We start from the raw sequence: 26,137 nt of genomic DNA, 5'->3' as shown, positions 1-26,137 counted from the left end.
GTGTAGAAGTGCTTGGAATACAGGGCCTTTTCTAGAAGGGCACAGTTAGGGTGAAATCCAACCTGAGAGTTGGTTGGGTGTTTGTGAAAACATCATGACCTGGGCCCATTGGAGTGCTCTTCTCAAAGACTGTGTGTTGAGTCTCTGGCTATTGGAGACTAACTTTCCCCAGTGCTTCTGTGGTTTATGGATTCTGATTCAACCTAAGCAGATGGTTACCATGGAAACACCATCCTGTCCAAGAAGTAGCTTTTTACCTTTCTGGAATTATCACTATTGACCATTCAGGACTAAGAGGCTCTAGAGAGAGGGAAGAGAATTTCCACCTACAGGAGACTGCTAGAATACATGTAGTATGAAGCTGTCCAAGCCCCAAGCATACAGAATTCTCTAGAAACATGTGCTGTAGATGCTGATCGAGTCTACCTGGTTCATCTTGGGAAGGTCCTTAATAGTTTCTTTCTGAGCCTCTTTCTCCTTAGCCCATATTCGAAGGTAGTGTCGGTAGTCAGGAGGGCTGGTCCCCTTTTCCTCTGTGAGGGGAGAAAGGGAGAGAGGGAGAGAGGGAGAGAGGGAGAGAGAGAGAGAGAGAGAGAGAGAGAGAGAGAGAGAGAGAGAGAGATTAATCTCTTTCAAGTAGAGAAAGCAGGCTGTGGGCTGATAGCAGGGTGGGCTTTTCTCTGACCTGAGGTTACTTGGATCGCATTACAAACTGCTCTGGCATTTGGGAGTGGTTGAAAACACCCCCAAGCCAGGCGTTGGTGGAGCATGCCTTTAATCCCAGCACTTGGGAGGCAGAGGCAGGTGGATCTCTGTGAGTTCGAAGCCAGCCTGGTCTACAGAGCGAGTGCCAGGACAGCCTCCAAAGCTACACAGAGAAACCATCTCGAAAAAACAAACAAACAAACAAAAAAAACAAAGACAAAAAAAGAAAAGATAAAGAAAACACCCACACCCCCAAATACCCACAGGTCTCTCCTAAGTTAGTGGAAGTAGGTTGGACCTAAGTTGATTAAGAGCCCAAATCTATCTTATGTGAGGATGGAACCCTGGCTACACACTACAAGTGTAGCAGACTGGGGCCCCATGGCAGCAGGTGAGCCACCAGGCTATGTACTGAGGCATCGACCCTGTGTCAGGGCACACACTTGCTATCCTACAGTGGCTGCGGAGGGAATGTTACAAGCAAGGGATTCCCAGGAGAATGACCTGTACCTCTTCTTTCTTGGATGTCCTCATTTCCACTTCCTTCCTGCTGCTCCTGGGGTAGTGCTTCTACATACCAGAAAAAGAACAGAGAACATTCTTTTTACAAACCCTGAGGTCCTTATAGGTCACACCCATGGTTCTGCAGACCAGCTCCTATAGGGCCCCATGCTGTCCTCCTGCTTGGCTGATCCCAGCCTTAAACACTGTGGCAAGGGAGAACTGTCATGTCTTCACTTGGTTACAGTTAAGAAAAGCCAATGGCTGGGTGGTAGAGTCTATGTTCAGCAAGCTACAGGCCCTGGGCTTCATTCCAAGCACCACACACAAAAGTTTACCCTTCCTTCCTTCCTTCCTTCCTTCCTTCCTTCCTTCCTTCCTTCCTTTTCCTTCCTTCTTTTTTGAGACAGGGTTTCTCTGTGTAGCTTTGGAGCCTGTCCTGAAACTTGTTCTGTAGACCACACTAGCCTCAAACTCACAGAGGTCTGCCTGGCTCTGCCCTGAGCACTGGAACCAAAGGCGTGCGCTGCCACCACCACCTGGCACTTCTGTTTTCCAAAGAAAACAAGCCTCACCATACTGCTTCCTCGTGAATGATGACAGGCATTGTGGAACAAGCTTGACAACTAATAAACTCTGCTGCAAAAAGGTCAAACTTAAGGGAGTGATTCCTCCTTTCTGAGATTGTCACACCAAAAGAAGGAGTTTTTGTAGGGGACCCTGCGTTTGTATTATTTGTTGTTTGTCCTTTACATTAATTTATTGTGTGTGAGTATACATACCACAGTGCATACAGCGGCCAGAGGACAACTTGTAGGAATTAGTTGTACCATGGGTCCTAGAGACTGATCTGCAGCAAGTGCCTTCTGCTGAGCCATCTCTCTGGTCCCTTAGCCTGGTATTTCATTAAGTGCTGTATTTGCTGACGTTGGCACACACTGTACTGGACATGTATGAATGCAAACTTGACATTCTCCAAAAGGCCAACTTCTCTGAGGCAGTGTGGCCTCTGGAGGACCCCAAGTGATGACCTCAGGCAGAGCCCAGCTCTGGACCGTCCTCCTGAACCATGCCAGTAGCAATGAAGGACAGGTATCTCTAGGGTCAGGTTCTTACAGTGGAATAGGATCCCTGTTGCTTCAGGGGTATGTGGGGGCCCAAGGATAGCCTGTGTGCCCCCAGGCCTCTCCTAGAAGGTAGGACAAGCTTAGGGCATCCTGGTTTGATGTGTAACTTTGAGTGTAAGAAAAGCTGCACTGGCTTCTTTAACTTGTATTTTTCTTTCCTTTTTTTACATAGGTTTCACGATGTAGCCCTGAATTCAGTGAACTTGCCACATAGACCAAGCTGGCATCAAAGTCACAGAGATCTGCTTGCCTCTTCCTCACAAGTTCTAAGATAAAAGGGTATGCCACTACTCCTGGCATAATTTGATTCTTCTTTTATACATTAGGAAAATTATTTGTTAGGTGATGGTGCTGTATGCCTTTAATCCCAGTACTTGGGAGGCAGAGGCAGGTTATCTCTGTGAGTTCAAGGCCAGCCTGGTCTACAAAGCAAGTTACAGAACAGCCTGGACTGTCACACAGAGAAACCCTGTTTCAAAAAACCAAAAATAAAAAATAAATAATTTTATTGGTATGGGAGTTTTATCTGTATGTGTGTATGTATGTCATGCACATACCTAGTGCTCATGGAGCCAGATGAGGGCATCAGAGCCACTGGAACTGGAGTTACAGATGGTTGTGAGCTGCCATGTGGCTGTTGGGAATCAAATTCAGGTCCTCTGGAAGAGCAGCTAGTGCTCTTGACCACTGAACATCTCTCTGGCCTCTCTAAGTTATGACCTTGAAATTAGGTCATGTTCAATTCAAGTAAGTTTTCAACACTGTCTATAGGACAGTGGTAACTTGGGACACACTATTTTTATTTTCCCTTTAGTGTCACTTCCTTTATGTATATCACTTACCTGGGGAAATTACTTGCTTTTGTTATAGTTTAACATTTTCTTTTTAATTACTTGGGACAGAACTCGGGGCTATATGTAACCTAAGTAAGAGCTCTACCATTGAGCTACATCCCCAGGCCTCATTCTTAAAATTAATTAAAAAAAATATTTTTGTTGCTTTTTTTTTTTTTTTTTGGCGGGGGGAGGGCTTTCAAGACAGGGTTTTTCTGTGTAGCTTTGGAGCCTGTCCTGGAACTTGCTCTGTAGACGAAGTTGGCCTTGAACTCACAGATCTGTCTATTAATGCCTCCTGAGAGCTGGGATTAAAGGCGTGAGCTTTTACACACTTGGCTTAAATTTTATTGTGTGCATGTGTGTACTGCCAGAAGTGTGTAGTGTGTGTATGCTGCAAAATAATTTGTGTGAGTTGTACTCTGCTTCCACCATGTGGATTCTGGGGATGGAATTTAGGTCATCAGGTTTGATAGCAGGTGCCAGAATCCTCCTGCTGGACCATTTATTTTTTAAAATTCACTGTAGCTACGCTGGAGCCCAAGTTTCTCGAGACTGCCACCTTGGCCTCTATCTAGAGCGTTAGGATTAGGGGCATGCACCATTGTGCCCCAGGTTCCGTTCCCAGCAGCACATGATGGAACCCAGGATCTTACATGTGAACCACGTGCTCAAACCCTGAGCTACATACACTCCCAGCCCTTAATGGTCAGTTTTGTATTACTCATGACCAACTCAACTGCTGAACCCCAGGCAGGACCCAGAGTGGCCCTTCATTTTGTCAGATATTACAGGCGGCAAAGGTTGTATCCTAACAGGCACTCAAGATACAATTTTCTGTAAAGAGAAAATCCAGTGAAGTTTGAAGATGTTTCCCAAGGAGAGCGTCTACCACTGCCCACAGCCTCTGCTCTCCCATCCTGTATCTGCCTCCCACAGTCACAACGACATACTCTGTATCCCTTTCCTATGAACATGCATGTTTGCAGGTGGCTGTGGAGGTGATGCTCCAGCTTGCTCCATGCCTAGCATGTTGTTAAGTGCATCCTCATCATTAACCACCCAGAGCAGACCGCCCATCGTGAGCAGCTTGATTCTTGGTTGTCCTCAGGATTTATCCCCACAGGATGAAGTTCCAAAGAGTCCCCGGGGCAGAAAAGTTTCCAGGCTTCTGAATAAAGGCAGACAAAGCCTAGAGGTAAAGGGGTCGCCCCTGCCCTCCAGGGACTGACCTTGCGCCTCCCAGGGCAGGAAAAGATCCAGATCTGAGGCCAGAGGAGACGCTGGAAGGGACAGCAGAGGATTCGTAGAGAGGGCAGAGGGAGAAGCCAGGTCCAGGGAGACAGAGATGCAAGAGAAACAATGGTTGAGAACATCTACAGGGCCAACCTGGCCCAGGAAGTGTTGCAGAGCCCTCCCAGGGAGCACCCCAGGGTGGCATGCTCCCTGAGTCCACAGTGGGACTGCTGGCTCCCTGCATAGGCCCCGTGGAAAGACTGGGGGCTGCAGGCCCATGGTTGGCTGTGCTGGGTGTCTCGGCAGTGGCTCACCTTCTGAGGGGCTATCCTCTGTGAAGTAATGGGTGGCCTCCAGGGCTGACTCTGCTTCCTCAGGGATCAGAGCTGTGTTCCAACAGAAGGACAGTGAGGGCAGGGGAAGACACTGATTTCTAGTCAAAGCAGAAAAGGCCACTCTCCCCCAAGCATGGCCCACCAGGCTGAACATCTTCTATTGTGACACCTGACATTTTAATAGGTGGTCACATTCCGGTTGTCTCCGATTCTCAACCCCCCTGCTGTAGCCTCCTGAGCCGGGATCACAGATGTGCTTGGCTTACTAGTTTGATTTTGACAATGTGGGTTTTTTTTTGGGGGGGAGTGCTGGGGATTGAACCCTAGGTTTTCTCGTATGTTAGACACTTATTCTACTGTTAAGCTATGCCCCCAGCACGGATACTGTGTTGGAAATGCAGTACATGTGCTGGGTAAGAATCCATATATCCAGGAGCCTGGTGAACTTAGCTACCCTCCCACCACATGATGACCTGGCTCAGGTCTCTCTGGGGGCATTCTACTGTATATTGTGGCAATTGTGCCATATCAATACATTCCAGTCTGCCTCACGTCTGCGTTTGCTGGTGTTGGCTGATTGGAATCTCAGGTTGCAGATCCCCAAGGCTGTCTGTACATGTAATCTTACCATACCTGTTGTATGGAGGGGCTTGGGGTGGGTGTTGGGCAGGGAAGGATTAACAGGCCCAAGCACAGAAGGGTGGTAGAACCCAAGCACCCCAATACCTGGATGAAGCTGGCTAAGGAGGCTCAGGTGGTGGGGGCGGCCCCAGTTCTCTGATGCAGCCCAGGCCTTTCAGTTCTCACCAGCTGCAAGCTAGCCTCACGTGAGAACTGTAAGTCAAGAGCCCCTTCAGCTCTGCATACAGTGAGAGGCTGGGGTGTGCAAGGTGAGCGGTGAGTGAAGTCTTGCAATCTAAAACTCATGCAGGGCCAGTTCTGAAGGCAGATGCTGTGTAAGAATTGCTCAGGGGTGGGTTTTAGTCAAGAAAACTGGCAGCCTGGGGTGATTCCACCCGAGGAAGCAGGGTGCCCAGTGTATCACTTTCTTCTTTTTGGATCTGGTTCTTGCTATGGGAAAGCTCCTTCTTAGTGCCTCTCCCTATAGTCACTCTGCTGAGCCGGATGAACTCTGGTCACACATGAAAGATGCTCAGGCCATGTGCTGGCCAGCTTCTGTGAGCCCCCGCCTTCCAACTTGGCTCAGACCAGCCAACCACAGGAAACATTCCATCCTAAGGACAGCCCCAGCACCACTCAGAGGCCGGAAGTGGGGCCCCTGTCATGAGGACATGTGACAGGATCTGCAGGTGGTCTTGGCAGGACCCCAGGCTATCTTGGGATAAACAGGAACCTTTGGAGTGTAGGGCCCAGGGTTACACTGGCACCTCCATTATAGCCTTTTCTGGCCTGATGTAGATTCTGGGTCACGCTGCCCTGCCTGATGGGTTAAGTACGGTTTCCAAGCCCCCCCCTCCCATCTTCTCTCACTTCCTTTCCCCACCCTCGGCCTGTGCTCAGGCCACCATCCAGGGTGGATCTCAGCCCCAGACCTTCCCTCCCTTCCACCTAGCTCACGCTCCTGGATATACCATTCCTAGAGGTATGTTGGTAGTTCAGGGGACAGCTGAGGGGCCTAGGGAGGCCCACAGTGGAGGCCTGAGGACACTCACCTGGGGGCAGGTGCAGCTTGTAGAGTGCTTTGAGCTTCTCTGTGAGGTCTCCATGGTACATCCCACCTGTGGAGCAAGGCCAAGGAGAGGGACATGCTTAGCAAGGAGGCTCCAGGGAGGCTGTGTCCCACACCCTTTCTGTGGGTTCTAGTGGAGATTCCAGTCTGGGGGCAGTCTGGTTCCTCCCTAACTAGGTCTCTAGGAAGGCTCAAATAAGCCCTGGGCCTCCTGCTTCCCTTGGATCCTATGGAAAAGCTTAGCCTTCTCTGGGGCCAGAGCTTCAGGAGAGGAACAGTAGAAGAAACTGCTGAGCTCTGTGAAATCAAGGGCTCATGGCTACCCTCTGCTGGACACAGGAGGGACAGACGCACTGGCTGGTGCTTGAAAGATGGGTGAGACACTCACTCATCCCTGTCACAAACTCCTTGAAGTTGATCAGTGAGTCCTTGTTTTGGTCCAGGAGGCGGAACATGCGGCCTGCCAGAACAGGCGTGTGAGAGCCACAGGCCCAGGGTGTCAGGCTGGCAAAGAGCTCCCGAAACTGGCTGGCATCAATCCGGTACTGCTCCAGGTAGGGCAGGCTGGGGTCCCGGTGGATGGCGGCTGAGCGGCTACCACCCCAGTACTGGCTTGCCAGATGCTTGGCCTGCAGGGGATACCGTCTGGTGAGATGGCCTTTGGGGCCCTGGCTGCCAGGGTCAATAGGGTGCCAGAGTGATAAGCACTGGCCAGGTACCTCAGCTTACAGGAACCCTGAACTTAGTGCACAGCAGAGGAGCCAGACAGGTTACATGGTCTCCACTGTCTGTCAATGTGGGCCACCTTGGGAACTGAACCCCAGGAGTTAGAAAGGACCCCAGGAACTGGCAATATGCACTCATAGTCTCAGCACTCAGGAAGCTGAAGCAGGAGAATCAACTGACCTCCAAGTCCATCTTGAAGCAAGTCTGGACAATACAGAGAAAACCCAGCTCAAAAACAAACAGAATAAAACACCCAACTAACTCCAACAGTTAGTCAACCAACCACCCACCAAAACCAAAACCCAAACCATCCAGAGGATAGTGTGAACTTTTGTACTGGCCTTTCCCCCAGTGTGCTTCCCTGTCCTTTTAGTTAACCTGAGTCTTGTGTATAGAAACTCTTCTGACTCACCCTCAGGGCAAGGATTACAAAGCTGCCTTGTCATTCAGCAGCATTGGTCTGGCAGCCCAAACATCCCTTAGCCAGAGCACCTAGGTTGAGTCATGCCAATGACTGACCTGTGTCTTTTTCTAAAACTACTTGGAAGGAAAATTATTTCCCCTGGAGTCACTGAAAGCATGACCCAGGAGTTGCTCAAGACAGTCCTGTCTATCACTCTACAGGAAAAGCAGACCAGACATTAACAGAGAAGTAGCAGCGAGAAGCACAGCGGGTTCAGCACCTCGACCCAGCCATGCCTGAAGCTGCGTAGCTTGTCAGCTACATGGGTGGATGCATTCTGTCTTCTATGTGATGTTGGTTTGAATGTTTTTTTGTTTTTGTTGTATAAGAGTGCTCTATTGGAGCTCAGTCAGTAAACTGCTTGCCATGCAGGCATGAGAACATGACTTTGGTCCTTAGAACTAGCATAAAAAGCTGAGTGTGTAGGGCTGACAAGAGAGCTCAGGGAATAAAGATGCTTGCCGCCAAATGAGATGTCTTGAGATTGATCCTTACACACAGTAAGAGGAGAGTACCTATTCTCACAAGTTGTCTTCTGACTTCTCTATATGCACCACGGCATACATGCATGCACACAATAAATAACTAAATGTAATAATGCCTTAAATCCTAGCATTTGGGAGGCAGAGAGAGGCAGATCTGTGAGTTCAAGGCCAGCCTGGTCTACAGAGCGAGTTCCAGGACAGTCAGGGATACTCAGAGAAACTCTGTCTCAAAAACACACAAAACAAAAACAAAACCCAAATCAACCAAAACCCAAGCTACATGTGGTAGTGTACACTTAGAATCATGATGCTGTGAGGTAGAGGCAGGAGGAGCCCTGGGGCCAGTAGCCTAGCCAGTATACTAGGTCAGCTCTTAGCCAATGAGAAACCTGTCTCAAAAAACATGGTAGATGGCTCCAGAGGAGTGACAGCTGCGGTGCTCCATGTCACTCTGTTGTCTAAATGCCAAGGATTATGTTCTACCACACATGGTCCACAGTAACTGCGACTGAGAACAACGGATTTCCCAGCTAGGAGCTGCTGTGCTGAGGTCATACTTAGCAGACTAGATGGGAACTCCGCCCGCCCTTGTGTTTGGCTGTCACCTTGAACACCATGTAAAGATCCTCCAGCTCTTCAATTGAAAAGCCAATGTCCCCTGGTATGGCTCGGACCTAGAAGGAAAGAGGAAATGGTGGTACTGGAGGGCCCCGAGTGCCTGCTGTAGTACAAACAAGATGCTTGCTCTGGGAGAGTTCTCACATGGACAGGACAAAGGGTATGATCTGTCCTCTTACTGTCACCAGTGGCCAAGCACATGAAGGTGGGTCTGCACATATGTGTTCACCCTTTGCCATCACCTGTCAGTCAGCTGCTACTCCCTGGGACTCTTCCTGGGGTGGGCACTAGAGGGGCTCATTCTCCCCTGAAGGACCCACTGAGGGACAGAGGGTGATGGATGGTCACTTAGCTCCAGCCACCCGCAACGTGTCCTATACCTTGCCAGTCAAGTCTTTTGATTTCAGTTAGTCAGGGCTGGACATGTCTGTTGCTTGTAAATAAAGCCCTGAGTGTCCTATAGCTCTGAAGGGAGGGTTGGAAATATGGAGACAAAGTTAAGAGGTCCCTGACTCCAGGTTTAAACACAGCATGGGGTGGCAGGGATGGTACACCCTCTGCAGAGACAAGGACAAAGGCTTCAGGGCAGAGGTGGAGTGTCACTGCCCAGGACAGAGGTGAAGACCAGCCTGGGAGGACCTACCCAGAAGGTCAGCGTGCAAGGTGAAAGAGACAATCCCCACTAAGTGACCAGGGCCTCTCCCTTACTCCCCAGTCCCCATGCTGTGGGATTCCAGGCTCACGTTGCATCCTAGCCATGACACAGGTACGAAGGCAGGGCAGGGATGGGGCACAATTTGAACCCTGCACCCTGCTTAGGGAGGGGTGGGGCTGGAGAGGGTACTAGGAGAAGCCGTCCACTCAGGACAGCCGTGCAGCCCCTTGCCACCAGAGGTTACTATGCCTTCGCCAGTGACCTTACCACGCTTCTCTTGGCTGTGTCTTCCAAGGACTGGATCACCTTCAGCCTCTGTTTAAACCGCATCTGTTCAATGTCGTCAGCCCTCAGGCTGCTGAACTTCTACAGGCCAAAGAGGAATCAGTGAGACCAAAGACAGAGGGGGAAGTCCCAGCCACACTTGCTTGTGTTCGCCCAAAACCAAAGGCCCCAGGGAGCAGCCTGGCCAGGCTAACCCTGCTGGAAGCTGACCTCATAGGACACTTTCAGGAGGTCAAAGATGTCCACCTCTGCAGGAGGGTCATCTCCACTGGTCAGCAGAGCATGAAGGTGTGGGATAGGTGGAGAGATACTCTGCTTGTTGACCACATTGTCCAGGTATCTGCAAAGATCCAAAGACAGCAGTATAGGCCCCCATCACCCACAGTCAAGCCCTGAGGCAGAGCTCAGGCCTGGGAATCCTGCAAGAAGGTGCTGGTGAATATGTTGGGGCCTCCATTAGGCTGTGAGCTCCCATCAGGGTAGCAGAAAAAATATCCTGCTGCCCACTCACAACTGAGCATTAACCCTGAGGCTTGTGGAGTCAGAGTCCAGAGCCTGCTTAGACAATGTGCTCCCTCTCTGGTGAGTCACCAGGGTATGGCCAGGAAAAACCAGGTGTGCAGTTTTTCCAGGGATAGGGTCTTGCTCTGACTGGCTAGTTTGGGCCAGTCAGGTCTTCCCACCTCCCTAGGGTCTCCAGGATGAGTCTGACACTCAGGCAGGAGAGGCTTTCTGGTCCTAGTGGACATACCCTGTCCCTGGTCAGAAGTCTACTGAGCAGGGGCCCAATCTCCTCATTGTAGGACATATGCATGAACCCTGGTCATAACCAAGAGTCTTTAACATCAGGGATCAAGAGTCACATTAGCTAGGAGGAGGTAGACAACAACCCTACCAAATATGCAGGGTCCCTCCAGCCTTGGGCTGGTTCTGCAGGCAAACACAGTGTTTCAAGTTGGAGCATGAGGGCAACCGCCAGAACAAGGCAGGGAGTGAGCTGAAAGCCAGGCTGGGGACTTGGGAAGCTCCTTTGTGCAGAGGGAAACCATGAGAGGGTTTTTTCTCCCATGTCCAGGGAAAGGTCAGACCTGACCAGAATCCTATGGAGTATGGGAGAGACTGGAGCGGGGACCACCTGATGAAGCAGGCCCTGGGCCCAGAAAGGGTCCGCCATGTGCTAAGGCAGCTGGGGTTAGATAAGTGCTTGAGGAGGCCAGGGTGAGTCTAGCTTTCTGAAAGCTCACTTAGCGGTCTGACAAGCCCAGTGTGGGTCTGTTCTATCCTGGGATGGGCACAGTGCTGCCGAGCTTTATGAAACAAGAGCTTCCTAGCCCTGGCTACAGGAGGGCCTGACCATCACCACTAGATCTCTGCTTTGGGCCAATTCCCCACAACCATATAGCTGCGTGGCAGCCTGTAGCCCAGTATACTCAAGCCCACTGGCCTCTTCTGTTTGCTCCCAGCTCTCAAAACCTTAGTAGCACCTTGTCCCACTAGGACACTTGTCTCCTGCCCCTAGCTCATCTCTCGACCTGGTCTGGTACTTGGAGCACAACACAAGATGTTGACTGAGGGCTAGGGAGGGGAGGAGCTCTGCTGCCAGCTCCCTGGAAGCAGGAGTAGCCCCCATGATGGTCACCTGCCCAGCACGGTCATGGCCTCGCCCTCGTCACTGCAGTCCAGCAGCTGATCCATGTTGGCATCCAGCACAGCCAGGGCTACCTGCAAGATCACCTTGATGCCCTCATAGAAAAAGCAGTCAACAATGACCACGGCGCTCTCGAAGGGCATGACGCTGAGGAAAAGGGTCAAGAACCAAGACAGCGAGATGCTGGAGATCACCCCCAGCTCCTGCATCTTCTCTGACAGCCGGGGCAGAATGTCTCTTGTGAGCTCTTCGAAGATGCCTTGATCTACGAGGGCTCCTGAGGAAGGCACAGTAAACTGAATATGAGCACAGTCCAGGGGCTTGAGCAGACACCAGGGCCTGGGGTACAGGGACACTATCTGGTTCCTGTCCAACCTCAACCCTGCCAGCTCTGCCTACATTGAGGGCCAGAGGGGTGTGCATATGTAGAAAAGAGAAAAAACAGCTTTGTAACCATTCTCTCTATAGCTTCCATACCCTGTGTGAAAGGAAGTATTTGTTCCAATATACAGTGGTTCCTTGTCATCCATGAGAGTGCTTCTAGCATTCCCTCAGACAACAAAATTCCCTGGTGCTTAGAGCAGGGGAAACACAGCAGCATCTCAGAACCCCCCCACACCCTCCTGTACACTGTAAGTTGCTTCTGGGTGACTCACAATACCTACTACAGTGTAATACTACAAAAAGCTATACAGCTGCCATGTACTGTGTAGGGAAGGACAACAAGGGATGGATCTGTGCATTTCTGGTCAATGCTTGGCTGAATCCACAGACACAGAGCCTATGGATACAGCAGGCTGACTCTTGGGAAATACTGATTTTACCCTTCTAGAAACAAAAGAAGCAAGCAGTGGTTCATATGCAAAGCTAAAGGACCCCACTGGTGACCCTCGACACCAAACAGCAGAGGACAGCCAAGAGCTAAACACAGACATGCTGAAATAGATCAGTAAGCCTATTTCCTTTTAGCAACATAGATTTTATTGGACATGAGTGCCTACGAGTAGTGGCTGGGCCACCAAGACACAGGGTAGACTATATACTCTAGTTCTGATACTTGACATTTCTATAGCAAAGAGATGGAAAAGCTGGATGGAGAGCTGGGCTCTAGGTAGACTTTAAAAACCCACTGGATGTGTGCTATCCTCTGACTCTTGCTCTGGCCATCCTGGGAAACCCCAGTAAGTCTACGTGGGAGCTGGGTCTGGAGGCAGAGGGCTGGGAGTCTGTACTTGCTTCTCTTCTTCCGAGCATGACCCCTTTTCAGTTTCTAGTCTGTAAAGTGGGAACCTGGCTGATGGCTGTGAAGTGTAGGGAAGAGCCAGTGGGAACTGTTCAGGGGAGAGCCTGCCAGGGGAAGGGCAGTCACACCCAAGTGGAGCTCCTGAGCAGATGGGATGCTCAGGCAAGGGATCCCTGGAGACACTTACCCACTACCCTGGTGTTGTAGTAGTCGGGCAGCATGCGCTCACACAGGGCCACCAGTAGCCAGAAGGCTTCCTCCTCACTGCCATAGAGCAGGAGCACCGAGGTCACAATGTTCATTGCCTGCCAGGTAAAGACAGTAGAGCGTGTCTGTCTTACACTGCTAGACACAGAGCAAAATGGTCTGCCCCTTCAGGAAAGTTTAGAATCCAGCAATAACACACAGCCCCTGACCAACCCTGGGAAATTTGCCAACAAGCCAATTTGTAAGAAATCAATGAGACAGAAACAGCCAGACGGCTCTGTCAAAGTGGATCAGAAGGCATTAGGAAAACAGAGGCAGTAACATCAGCTAACACTTCCACTGAGTGGACTGGGTCAAGCTGAGGTGTTGGGTGCTTAGCCAGGACCCTGCAGTGGGGAAGAGTGTACACACAACATTAGGTGATAACAAAAAGAAGCTTTGAAGAGGGCAAGTTATTTTAAAAATTATTTAAGGCTGACCTGCTGGTTTTGGTGGGAGACATGAAATGTTCTTATAGATGGGTAGTGGCTGTTTAACAGTGTGTGTGCACTTAATGCCACTGAACTGCACACTTAATAGTGGCTAAAATGCTCAATTTTGTATTATGAATGCTTTACCATACATACAGAAAAAGAAAATTCTGCTCTGTCTCAGACAAGGAACACACAGAGGACAACCTACTATATGGCAAGGGTGAACAGTCACCATTGTTTTATTTATTTATTTTTTTTTAAAAACTATGTGTATGGGTGTCCATGTGTAGGGGTATAGCATAGTGCTTGTGGAGGCCAGAGACATCCAATCTTCTGGAATTAGAGCTACAGGCAATTGTGAGCTGTCTTAGGTGGGTGCAGGAAATCGAACTCAGGTTCTCTAGAAGAGCATCACACTTAGCCTCGAGCCATCTCTATAAACCCCTTTCAAACAAGCTGGCAAGCAAACAAACAAAACCAGTGTCTCACATTGCTCAGGCTGGCCTCCAACTTTCCATGTAGTTGTGGGTGAACTCCTGACCCTCCTGCCTTGATTTCCCAGGTGCTGAGATTATAGGCATGTGCTATTACTTCGTTTAAGGCCTTGCTTTGTAGCCTACAGTAACTTTGAACTAGCAGCAATCCTCCTGCCTCATTCTCTCAAGTGTACAGGCCTTCATGCCTGGCCAAGTCACAACTTTTCTGGGTTAGTTCTTCATCAGGGTATGGACAGGATCATGTGTGTCAGGTCACCATGGTGGGGGATATTATCCCTGGGACCCCTGTTAAGTTCCATTACCTGGCAGTAGCCAATAGTAGGGTTTCGGAAGGCGTAGGCAGTCAGCACCCGCCGAAGTGCAGCGATCCCAAGCTCATTCTGGAAAGCTGGGTGCTCAGGCATGGAGCGATGGAGGTCTCGCTCAATCTCCTCAGTGGCCAAGCTGTACTTCCCCATGGACTTCTCTACTAGCTCGGCATAGTAGCCGGGATGGGTCACCATCTCATTCCAGGCCCCTGGGGAGACACGGGTGACAGCTGTCTTTCTCCCAGCACTTGGGCAACAGTGACAGGGCTGACTGGAGACACGAATGCCTCATGGACAACTTTGCGATCAATTGCATGGTGTGAGGCCAAGTTTCCCTGGTGACTGCTCTGTCTAAGAAATTCAAATGACCAGCTGGGCGGTGAAGGCACATGCCTTTAATCCCAACGCAGCACTTGGGAGGCAGAGGCAGGTGGATCTCTGTGAGGTCAGTCTGGTCTACAAAGTGAGTGCCAGGACAACCTCCAAAGTTACAGAGAAACCCCATCTCGAAAAACAAAAACAAACAAACAAAAACCTCCAAAAAGAAATTCAAATGGCCTGTCTTCTAAAATGTTCAAGTGGCCAAAGGTATGAGTGTTGTCAGAGCTTGTCCCAAGGGAAACTGTCTTTTAGGGACTCTTCCTGCTTTCAATTGTGCTGCCGCCCACGGACAGTACCAGTGCAGCCATGTACTGCTCTGGCTGACTTCAGGAGGCTGGCTCAGGGGCCAGAGGAACTGGCCTGAAGTGAGTTTTCCTTGGTGCTATTGATGGACCCCAAGGCCTCATGCAATCTTGGGATATGCTCACCCAGTGTATCATGCACAGAAAGCTCTGGGGGCTAGGACTGGCCAAGCCAAGGCTGGGGGTGATGGGACCACACTCACCAGAGAAGAGGAGCCAAAGCTCCCCTCGGAGGCTCTCCGGGATGCCCTTCAGGACCAGCTCCCGAGTTTTGGCTGTTCGGTACATGCACATGCCACGCCCATACTCAAAGAAATGGATACTCCACGATTCCTCCTTCATCTTCTCCTTGGCCTGAGAGAGGGAACGTGGGGTGTGGTGCCTCATCACTGAGGCAGGGGTGGCAGGCCTCCCACCTCTGCACAAGGCCAGCATCCTGCTGTGTAAGTTACCTGTGGAGAGCTGCTGCAAGCTCAAGGTTCAGAGCCATGATGGCATAGGAAGACATGAGGACTTAGTCCCCTCCCCCTCCTCCCAGATCTTCATCAGCAGAGGGCCATTCCTGTTAGAGGTCCAAGGTCCCCCAGGAAAAGCACTGCCCCCAACACAGGGCAGGCAGAGTGTCTGTCCCCAAGTCCTGGGTCCACCTGACACTGACCAGTGCAAATCAAGAGGGCACGCCTACCCCTGAAAAGCCATGAGGTTTGGTGCTAGCCACAAAGGCCTAGCCCAGAGGTGGTTCCAGCCTTCCTCCCGAGGTCCCACCTTGGGCATGAGCTGAAGTGCTGGTACTCAAGGCTTACCCCTTTGGCACCAAGGTCCTCTATGGGTGAGTTTTTCTGGAAGACTTTGAGCAGGCCCTGGGAAGTAGTAGGAACCTCCTGTGTACTGAAACTTGGAGGGCTCCTGAGGGGAGAGGATGGGCTGGTGGGTGGTTCTGGTGCCTCTTGAGAAGCTGGGAGAGACTAGAAAATACAACACAAGAGAAAGTGCCTGAGATGCCCAGTAGCCTCTGATGTGCACAACCACCCAAAAAGTTGAACAAAGATGTCTCCAAGAGTCAGTGGGGCCAAGTACAAGGCTGCATATGGGGCCCAGATTGCATTTCCTCTCTGGCTGGCCGAAACCAAACCCACCCAAGCTAGCCAGTTAGGGCCTGCCATAGGCAACTGGCTCTTCCTCCTGGTGCTGCCCAGCTCTTCCTGAACTTGGGTCCCAGGGCATTAAGAATGGAGGAGGCTGTCTCCACATTTTGCATGTGCAGGTCAGAGGACAACCTGTGGGAGTCAGCTCTCTCCTTCCACCATGTGGACTCCAAGGATCGAACTCAGGTCACCAGGCTTAGCAGCAAGCATTTTACCGCTGAGCATGTCACCAGCCCTGAGTGTTTCTTCTAGAAGCAGAAAAATTCACCCTCTAATTCTTATGGAATTTCAAGGGATCCTGTTTTTTGTTTTTGTTTTTTTTTTTTTTTTCTGTGTTTTGTTTTTTTATCCATAGCCCTAGAATATATTAAGTTTCATGAGAGTAGGAGCTTTTGGTCTTTTTAAATATTTTTAAATATAATTTTTATTTAGTGTGTCTGTGTGTGTCTGTGTGCCTGGGCTGGAGTTACAGGTGGCTGTGAGCTGTCTGATGGGTGCTGGTAACTAAACACAGATTCTCTAGAAGAGGAGAGACCGCTCTTCAGGGCAGAGCATCTCTCCAGCCCCCTTCCCTTTTGCTTTTTGAGACAGGGTCTCCCTATGTGGTGATGGCTGTTCTGGAACTTGTTATATATACCAGGCTAGCATTGAACTTGTAATGGTCCTCTTGCATCTGTCTTAGGTTCTGGGATCACAGACTGGCTGCCATGCTGAGCCTAAGAGTGCATGTTTTGCCTAACTTGGTCCTATTCATGGTGCCTGGAAGGACAGATGGCATCTAGCAGAAATGATGCTGGATAACCAATGATCAGTGCTCATGAAAGGCAATGCCCGATGATCACTCTCACCCTGTCATTTGAGGTATTAAGACCTGTGAAGGTGGGGCAGTGCCGCCACCTTCCTCCCTTTCTTCTTGGTGACGCTGGGGATGGAACCTAGGGCCATGTGCATACTACATCCCTAGTCCTTGGTTTTTTTGGTCAGGGTCCTATCAGTTCTGCAGGCTGGCCGTGAACTTGTGATCTTCCTATCTCAGCCCATGAAGTGTTAGGATTACAGGGATATACCCTGTATATACATACAGGGATATGTCAGTGCACTTGACTCAGGTAATTCTTTGTAGTAGGATTGTCCTGTGCTCTACAGAACACAGGTGCCACAAGTCACTCTCCAGCGTGGCACCCAGAGCATGCACCACACGGCTCAGGGAGAGCAGATGACTGCACCTGGAGGCTCTTCAGCTGGCTTAGGCCCTGCTGTCCCTAAGTGGCTTCTTTACCTCTGGGGCTGGGTCCGAAACGCTGGCCTTTGTTCCCCCAGCATTGCCGCCTAGCTGCCTGGATGGTGTTTTCTGGAGGAAGTCAGAGATCCTCTGAACCAGGAAGTCACGGTCTTTCAGGTTGGCAAACAGGAAGGTCATTTTACTCTTGGTGCTGATAGACAGGGGGCTGGGCAGGACGCTAGAGCTGTCGGCTTTTTCAACAATGGTCACCTAAGGCAGGGAAAGAATGCAGAGCTGGGTGTGCTTAACCACAGTGGCCTTAGGGCGCCCTCTCCTGGGCACAACACACTGGGGCATTGAGTGGCCCAGCTGGATTAGTTTCCTGCCATGGCCATTTGTGATGTGTCACAGCAGGGTGAGTGCAATGACCCTGCACGGCCTTTGTGAAGATGACAATGTAAAATGTGAATGCTGAGCACAGTTGCTGTCCCTCCTGACTTTTCAGAAGAGGACTCATTGGCTGTGTCCTCTACAGCATGTGAACAGCCCTCAATTGCAAGACTGCCTATAGCCCCTGTACCCAGGGAACACTGGCTGGTGGCTTCTCCCAAGGCTTGGCTCCAACTGCAACACACAGAAAGAACAGAACAGGTGGGAAGACATGGGGCAGGCCTTCAGTGACTGCAGCCCAGCTCTAGAAGGGGACAAACAATGGCCACACAGGCTAGGCCTGGTCACGAAGGGCCAATGTTGGCAACATGGAAGGCTAGGAAGTCATGGGCTACTTGTTACTGAAGTGTCTCTAGGGAGGCAGTGAGCTGTGACCTGGTCTTACCAGGTAAAGAGCTGGGTAAGAGACAGGACAGAGGGGACAACAACCATTGTGAAGTGTGTGTGAGGCTGAATGGAGGAGGTTGCAGGAGCTGGAGCAGACTGAGCAGAGAGGGGTGTGTCTATGTCTAAATTGGGTTTGTGCAGTATTATGTGAATGAATAACAAGTATATGGGCGTGTACACATGAATTCATATGTGCGTGTGCACATGTGTAGGGCATATATGGGTATTTATATGTGTGAAGTATCTACAGAGTGTATATGGGAGTACGTGATGGATATATGTATATATGTAGGAACAGATACCTGTGTCATATATGTAGTGTGTGTGTATATATGTGTGTCCATATGCACAGTCTGCAGTATGTGGAGGTCTGAGGTGGCCAGACAGTATACTGAAGGTCCTAAGAGGTCACAAGAGGCAGTTGGGGTCTTTCTGAGCACAGGGAGACGATGCTGGGGGTTCCTAGGCAGGGTACCATCACACCTTGCCTGTCATCGTCAGTTTTTCTGGCTGTACTGGGAGGAGGATGTGTCCTGTCCTTAAGGGATCAGATGTGGTTGGGACTTTCCTGAGGAGGCCTGGAACCTATTGTGTCCTAGATGGTAGCTGTGGAGATGAAGGGATAGACTTTAGAGGGAGTCCTGACAGACATCACTGGTTTGAATGCAAAAGCCAGGAAGCAGTCAGAATCAAGGATGACTCCACTTCTTCCTGGAAAATGGGTGGCAGAATATCACTTAGTAAATGCTTCTGGGAGCAAAACCCAAGAGCTTGAAGGATGAATTATGGAGCTGCCCTGAGTTAAGGGGGCCTGTGGGTCACCTGGCTGTGGTGTGGAGAATGGGCCAGCCTCCATCCTGATTGGTTGCAGAGTTCTGCCACAAGAGCATCTAGGCCAGAGATGCTCACCTCCCTCAGGGGTATGATGAGGCGGCACGCATCTTCCTCCTTGCTGGCAAAGCAGATGTAGTTATTGGAGATGAACATCTGGCCGGGGATGTGTAGCTTGTTAAACGGTGTCCAGAGGGTGCAGCCTGTGTGGCCATCCAGCCGCTCATCTTTGGGAAGCCGGAATGTAGCCCTGTAGCACTCATTCTTGGCTCGGGCATCCAGGTCTCTGAGGAAACAAAGTGAGAAGTTGGGGAAGAGAAAGAATTTTCTGTTTCTACACTGGATTCCAGATCTCTGGGGTTTTCCAGTGAGTAAGTCAAGTCTGGGAACTGAAGTTTTTTTTTTTTTTTTAGACAGGGTTTCTCTGTTTAACAGTTCTGGCTGTCCTGGAATTCACTTTGTAGACCAGGCTGGTCTCAAACTCAGATTTTCCTGCCTCTGCCTACTGAGTGCTAGGATTAAAAGTCACCACTACTGGCCAACATGTGGTTTTTATACCCCCAGCAGGAGGGACAGAACATAGTGTTCCCTTGAGGCCGGATGATTTGAAAGGATACCTAGAAGCTCTGCTACTTGGTACTGAAGGATGGGCAGTTCTTGGAGCTGCTTGTGCCCTGCTTGGCTCAGGCCCAGCAAGACATGGGCCCTGAGGCTATTTCTTTACTCAGGGAAGAGCTAATCCTGTCTTGAAATCCAGACAGGATGCCCCAGCAAGGAGCAGTGGAGTTAAATCCAAAATGTATGCTAGCTCTCGTTGAACAGAAATGTATGGTAGCTGTGGATGGTGGCCTGATCTTGCTTGTTCCTAGGGTATGTCCACACAGACATGTCTTTCTAGGTCCCAAGAGAGCTTCGTATCTGTCTTGAGTTTCTGGCATCAGAGCCTAAGCACGTACCCAGACTCAGTGTGGGACACTGCCTGCCAGGTCCCAGCACTGCTTATCTTTCTGGATGGTCACCTTGTCATTCCCATCAGGAGAGTGACATCCTTGCACAACCTCCTGACCTAGAAGGCGCACCATGGGCCTACACCTGGTGAAGAGGTGCAGCCTAGGAAGTAATCTGAGATGAGCTCTCCAAATACCAGTGTTGAGTCCAGCAGCATTTTCCTTGGCTGTAGAGCCCAGGAAACTTCTGCAATCTTAATCAAATGAGTGGGTTTCCTATGAGGCTAAAACCTGAGGCCCAGACAGAAGTGATCTGCTGAGCTGGCCACCTTGATACATTCTCCAATCACTCCCATGGGCAGAATGGCAGTGACCTCAGCTGTACATGGGGCTTGTCTCCTTTGCTAGCTTTGGGCCCTAAGTCTCTCTCTCTCTCTCTCTCTCTCTCTCTCTCTCTCTCTCACGCACGCACGCACGCACGCACACATACACACACACACACACATCACAGAGGAAGGAAGGCTGTGCAATGTCAGCACTCATTTCCCAGTCTTCCAGATGTGGCCTCCAGGGAATCTCAGCATATTCCGACTAAGGTGGTTTTACATTCTAGCTCCACTGTTTCTTGGTTGAGGGACCTCTCTGTCACCCAGCATCCTGATCTGAGACTAGGAGATAGTGAGACAACGCCCCACACGAGGAACTTCTTCCCAATGGTGGTATTTGTGGCTCTCCCAATGCCATACTGCTATGGTCTGTTTGTGGGCCCATGAGGGCATGTGCTGGACACCCAGCAGTGTTAGAGGGCCTAACCCAGGGGGACCATTCTCACTGCTGTGGGACTTCCCCATTCCTCAGGAGGGCAGCATACCGCTTTAGAGCTGAGATGTTCTTATGTGGCCGGATGGGCCTAGGCAGGGCCTTGTCCTCCAGGAAGCCTTCACTGTCCAGCAGTTGTCGCATGGCCAGGTTGGCCAGCTGTTCCATGAGCTTGAAGGTCTCACCAATGTTAAGAAACATGGAGAAGAACAGTTCCTGGTCCCGTGTGTCCACACGTATGCTCTCGGGGAAGAGCAAAGTGGCGTTCTTCTCTAGGCGTGTGACGTCCACCCACTGCACCACCAGGCTCACTGATAACAACAGGGACAAACACACCATCTATTACAAGTGGACAAGGTGAGAACTCCCATTTGCTTTCAGAACCTCCCCTGGATTGCTTCCCAAGGACACTATTTACTTCCATCCCTCCACGCCTGAGCCTAGTCAAGCTAAGATATGTGATCCACAGAGAGGCACCAGCCCATGGGGTTCACGCTGCTCCAAGCCTAACTGTCGTCAGTGACTGTCTGCCCTGGGTGGATGAAGACGGAAAGGGAAAAAAATGCAGAAAAGAACTAGCTAAGACTCTGGCCCAAAGGGGCCCCACTGGGTAGGAACCAAGTCACAATGTGGTAAGACTGGCACAGAGCGGGATACCAGCCCCCACAGAGAAGGTGACCAGCCACTGCAGTCTTGACAGGTAAACAGTAAGGGCAGGAGGAGGGCAAGGAGTGCATGGAGGGAGGTGGGCTCAGCAACTAGTGCTGACACCTGCCAACTGGGTTAGCAGTAGGCCTGGAACCTGACAGCTATGCTGGGCTTGCAGCTTGCCTCATGAGGTCAGGGTATTCTGCAGGGAGAGACCTTTAGTAGGTGACAGTGGCATATACCTGAGGCTCTACAAAAATCTAAAGCACTTAAGGAAGATGTGCCACTGGGCACAACACTGGAAACGAGAAGAGGCCTTAGTTGCTGCAAAAGCCAACAGCGGGCTATGGACGCGAGAGCTGCCAGGCACAGGTGTTGCCTGCATGGTCTCATCACAAGTAGTTAAGGTGGCATGTGGGTTTGGGGGCAGACAAGACATCTGGGTGCAGAGAGGAGGGAGACGCACTAGGAATGTGGGCACTTTGGAGAGGCAGCGAGTTCAGGGAGGTGAGGGCATAGGGGAGCTGGTGGGAGGAGGGGAACTACACAAAGGCATGCCCTCCATCAGCCTCACCTTCCTTCCCCAGCAGGAAGGAGTAGAAGCACAGGTGGTTGACGGTCAAGTAGAGCCAGCCCTGGCGTGGCACTCGGCCCTTCCAGAAGCTACAGGAGTAGTAGTTGACCAGTTTCTCGCCTTCTGGCATGCCGAACTGCTTCCTCATCTTTAGCTCGGCCTCCTTAAACTTCCCCGGGTCCTCGTCCCCCTGGGGCTGCAGGTTCTTGTTCTCTTCTGCAATGATGCCCTAGAAGGGACAACAGGGCTTGGGCCACTGAGCATCTTGGAGCAGTCCCAGAAAGGAGCCAGGAACCCAGAATCCATGACTTTCCTTTAATTAAAAAATTTAGGCAGTGTGGTGGTGGTGGTGGTGGCGCACGCCTTTAATCCCAGCACTTGGGAGACAGATGCAGGCGGATCTCTGTGAGTTCAAGGCCAGTCTGGTTTACAGAGTGAGTTCCAGGACAGCCTGTCTCCAACGTCCCCTAACTTTTTGAGGGGGGGGAGTAATTGGGAGTCTCATACAGCCTAGGTTGACTTCAAATGCTCTATGTAGCAAACCCAATCTTCTGTCTACTGCCCAAATGCTGAGACTTCAGGCATCTGCCATCACACTTGGCTTAGGTGGTGCTAGGACCAAACCCTGAGCCTTATGCATGCTCAGCATTCACTCTAACCACTGAGCCACATTCCTGGCCCTCAATTACTTTTTAATAGTAGCATACAAAGGTTTCATTACGACCTTTTCTTCCTTCCCTTCAGGTCCCCTTCCTAGGTTTTGGCTGGTAGCTAACCCTCCCTCCCTTCCTCCCTCTGCTGGAGCACCTGGGAGACCTTAGAGCAGGGAGCAGAGGCTGACAACAGCCGCTCTGCCTTCAGCCCTGTGCCTTCAACAACTTCCCAGTCTCTGCTCAGGAGTACCAGTCCTTCCTTATGTGTCAAAATCAAAGAGTAGATTTTAAATACCTGATTTAGTTCTTGTCTTTTTTTTTTAAAAAATATAGTTATTTAGGCTAAATATCAGGATTATTTAGCTTTTCACTTATTGTCTCTGTGTGTATGTGTGCATGTTGTGTATGTGCAGACATGTGAGAACAACATGTGGAGTCGGTTCTTCCCTTCTATCCATGTATGTTCTAGCAGTAGAACTCGGGTTGTTAGACTTGCACATCAAGTGCCTGTTTCAGTCATACCATCTCTCCGGGCCTAGGCTTACAGTCTTAGGGTTTTTATTGCTGCAACAAAACACCATGACCCAAAAGCAAGTTGTGGAGGAAAGGGTTTATTTAGCTTAAACTTCCTCATTGCTGTTCATGACCAAAGAAAGTCAGGACAGTAACTCAAGCAGGGCTGGAACCTGGAGGCAGGAGCTGATGCAGAGGCCATGAAGGGGTGCTGCTTACTGACTTGCTCCCTGTGGCTTGCTCAGCCTCCTTTCTTATAGAACCCAGGACCACCAGCAGGGATGCACCACCCACCATGGACTGGGCTTTCCTCTACTGATCACTAATTAAGAAAATACACTTCAGCTTGATCTCATGGAGGCATTTCCTCATCCGAGGCTCTTCCTCTCTGATGACTCTAGCTTGTGTCAGGCTGACATGAAACCAATTCTGAAGATAAGTAAGCCATCCTAGCGTGTAGGTCAAGTCACGCCTCCTAACAAACTCTCAAGGCTGTTCCTGCCATCCCCTCTTTCCAGAGGTCCCTCCTGACACTCGTCATATCTCCTCTCCCACGTGGCTTTCCAGAGGCTCTTTGTCCTGGGTCCCGTCAGGTTCTGGATCCACCACCCCACTCTTCTATTCTATGTTTTTTTTTTTTTTTTTTTTTTTAAGCAATTAGCTTTGGTCTTAGAATTTCTATTTCCTTCTGTCTAATTTCCTGGTTTCTCTGGAGTTGTGTTTCTAACTTACTAAATGGGATGTCTGGCTCATTAATGTCACCCGAGTCTTTCCTAACATTTAAAAGTCCCTTCTGTGTCCTGATGCTGCCTCGCACCAATTCCAACGTATAGCACTTCAACCATCATGCAGATGGTTTTTCTGTGTTCACAGGTGCGGGCATGAACGTGTGTGCCTGTGTGCATGCGTGTGGTTGCTGCCAGGTGAGTTTTCTGATTGTTTTCCATCCTATACATGAAGACTGGGTCTGCTACTTGGGCCCAGAGCCATTGATTGGCTAGTCTTGCTAGCCAGCTTTCTCTGGGGAATCCCTGCTTCCATCTTCTGGTGCTGGGATTACAAGAGGGATGTCACAGCCACTCAGCATTTACATGGGTACTGGGGATTTGAACTCCAGTCCTTGTGCTTGCAAGGTGAGAGTTTTACCTGCTAAGCTATCTCCTAGCCCCCTTGGTCAGCTTTATGTTTCCTAATTTCCATGGGCTATCTTGTGATCCCCAAAGGCTGTTTGTGGCTTCATCCTCATCACAGCACCATTGTGAGTTGGTGTGGTGGACCCATAAGAGATGGGACCCAGTGGGAGGTCTTCTGGTCACTTTAAGAGGACACAGGGAAGCTGGGTGTCGGTAGGCATTGCCTTTAATTCCTGTACTTGGGAGGCAGAGGCAGGCAGATCTCTGTGGGTTCGAGGCCAGCCTGGTCTACAGAGCGAGTACCAGGACAGCCTCCAAAGCTACAGAGAAACCCTGTCTCGAAAAAAAAAAAAAAAAAAAAAAAAAAAAAAAAAAAAAAAAAGACACAGGGATAGCTGGGTATGGTGGCACTCAGGAGGCAAGGCAGGATGTGAGTTTGAAGCTAGTGTGGCCTATATAGTGAGTTCTAGTTTATTCAGTGTTACATTGTGAGACCCTGTCTTTTTTTTTTTTAAATTTAAGTTTAAGAGTATGGGCACCCTAATTCCCTCCCTTCTCTTCCATGTCTTGGCTGTGAGTTGAGCAGGTTTGCTTGGTTACACACTTGGACCATGATGTGCCAACAGAGGCTAAAGGGGCAAAACCCAACAGAACTATAAATAAAACAAAACCAAAAACAAACCTCTCCAAAAAACAAAACAAAACAAAACAAAAAACAAAAAAACAACCCACCAAAAACAACAACAACAAAATCCTTTTTGCTTTCTAAGCTGATTATCCAAGGTACTTGTTACAGTTAACAAAAAATGAACTAATGTCCTGTCTTCTTTGAGCTCAGAGTCATTCCGAACGTTACTGTTCTGCTGATGTGTTTGTTAGGGCTAGCATTTAGGAGATACGTGATAAGGCTGCTACCACTACTACTACTGCCCAACAGGAGAGTAGCAACTTGGCTTTGCCTGCTTCCCTGGAGCTGTAAACAACATAGGTCCTGCCTTGAACCCCAGTGTGGGCAAAGAAGGGCTAAAAAACTTGGTCCAGTCTGTCCAGGCCTATGGTGTTCCAATGTGATGAATTCACAAGGCTTGCTGAGAGCAACTCTGCTGTCAAACCGCATGCAGCAAGGGTCTGCCTGGGAATCTCAATGTAGCCCAGGCTGGTCTGGAACTCACAAGCTTCTACTTGCCTCCTGAGTGTTGAGATCACAGGCGGGTGCTATTATGCTTAGCTCCATAATCATTATTTGGCTATAAACTAATCCATTAAGCATACCACACATGACTTAATAACTCCCCTGAAGATAATGCACTGAGCAGAATAAGCACTTAGAAGATACTGGAAAATGCTAGCAAGATGACTGTTCTCTGATTGTAGAGGAAGGAAGAGCATTTGCCTCTTATGGGACTGGGAGTCATTGCTTCCAGTGCTTGGGCTAATTGCGGCTGCAGGGAGCATCTATGACTACACCACAGGGCATGCCCCAAGAATTGCTGCATAAAAAGGTATTCACCTTTTTGTTGTTGTTGTTTTTCTGGGCAGGGTTTCTCTGTGTAGCCCTGGCTGTCCTGGAACTCACTTTGTAGAGCAGGCTGGCCTCAAATTCACAGAGATCCCACTTGTCTCTGCCTCCCAAGTGCTGGGATTAAAGGGGTGCACCACCACACCTTGTGGGTATGCACCTTCAAACTCTAAGTACTCTATTATTTCATCTGTGCATGGTGATGTATAGTTTCACTGCAGCATTTGGAGCTCAAGGCCAGCCTTAACTACATTGCAAATTCAGGCAGGGCAAACAAGAACTATCTAAGTTTGTATCTGAATCACGTAAAACAACAGGAAGGCTGGGCATGATGGCACACATCTTTGATCCTAGTACTTGAGGCAGAGGCAGAGGCAGAGCTAGAGCTCTGTGAGTTCAAGGTCAGCCTGGTCTACTTGGCCTACATAGGACTTTCACACCAATCAGGGCTACGAAGAGAGGACCTTGTTTGAAACAAAACAAAATGCATCAAGGAAAAAAAAAAAAGATTTCCAATGTCTTCCCCTGTTGGCCAAGGCCCTGGTGAATACAACTACATATCTGCACATTTGTTCTGT

At 49.9% G+C, this 26,137-nt stretch overlaps 1 protein-coding gene across 4 annotated transcripts in view; it reads right to left on the bottom strand.

Moving 5' to 3' along the window:
* Tbc1d9b (TBC1 domain family member 9B) overlaps positions 1-26,137 on the bottom strand; it is a 39,655-nt gene that overhangs the window by 2,508 nt on the left and 11,010 nt on the right. Inside the window, exons 4-21 of one of the 4 annotated variants that reach the window (XM_027427650.2) lie at positions 21,742-21,970; positions 20,572-20,830; positions 18,832-19,039; positions 17,143-17,355; positions 15,522-15,683; positions 14,922-15,072; positions 14,030-14,244; positions 12,738-12,855; positions 11,299-11,584; positions 9,870-9,999; positions 9,642-9,740; positions 8,707-8,775; positions 6,816-7,056; positions 6,411-6,476; positions 4,717-4,788; positions 4,399-4,449; positions 1,216-1,275; positions 427-533 (exon numbers count right to left, since the gene is read on the bottom strand). In XM_027427650.2, coding sequence (XP_027283451.1) covers positions 427-533; positions 1,216-1,275; positions 4,399-4,449; positions 4,717-4,788; positions 6,411-6,476; positions 6,816-7,056; positions 8,707-8,775; positions 9,642-9,740; positions 9,870-9,999; positions 11,299-11,584; positions 12,738-12,855; positions 14,030-14,244; positions 14,922-15,072; positions 15,522-15,683; positions 17,143-17,355; positions 18,832-19,039; positions 20,572-20,830; positions 21,742-21,970 — 2,736 coding nt within the window. The remainder of the gene's footprint in view (positions 1-426; positions 534-1,215; positions 1,276-4,398; positions 4,450-4,716; positions 4,789-6,410; positions 6,477-6,815; positions 7,057-8,706; positions 8,776-9,641; positions 9,741-9,869; positions 10,000-11,298; positions 11,585-12,737; positions 12,856-14,029; positions 14,245-14,921; positions 15,073-15,521; positions 15,684-17,142; positions 17,356-18,831; positions 19,040-20,571; positions 20,831-21,741; positions 21,971-26,137) is intronic. The other 3 variants (XM_035447452.1, XM_027427651.2, XM_035447453.1) reach the window with 3 other exon arrangements.

This window comes from Cricetulus griseus, chromosome 7 (assembly GCF_003668045.3).
Source record: "Cricetulus griseus strain 17A/GY chromosome 7, alternate assembly CriGri-PICRH-1.0, whole genome shotgun sequence".
Classification (NCBI taxonomy): Eukaryota; Metazoa; Chordata; class Mammalia; order Rodentia; family Cricetidae; genus Cricetulus; species Cricetulus griseus.
This window is presented reverse-complemented; position numbering and strand designations above follow the sequence as displayed.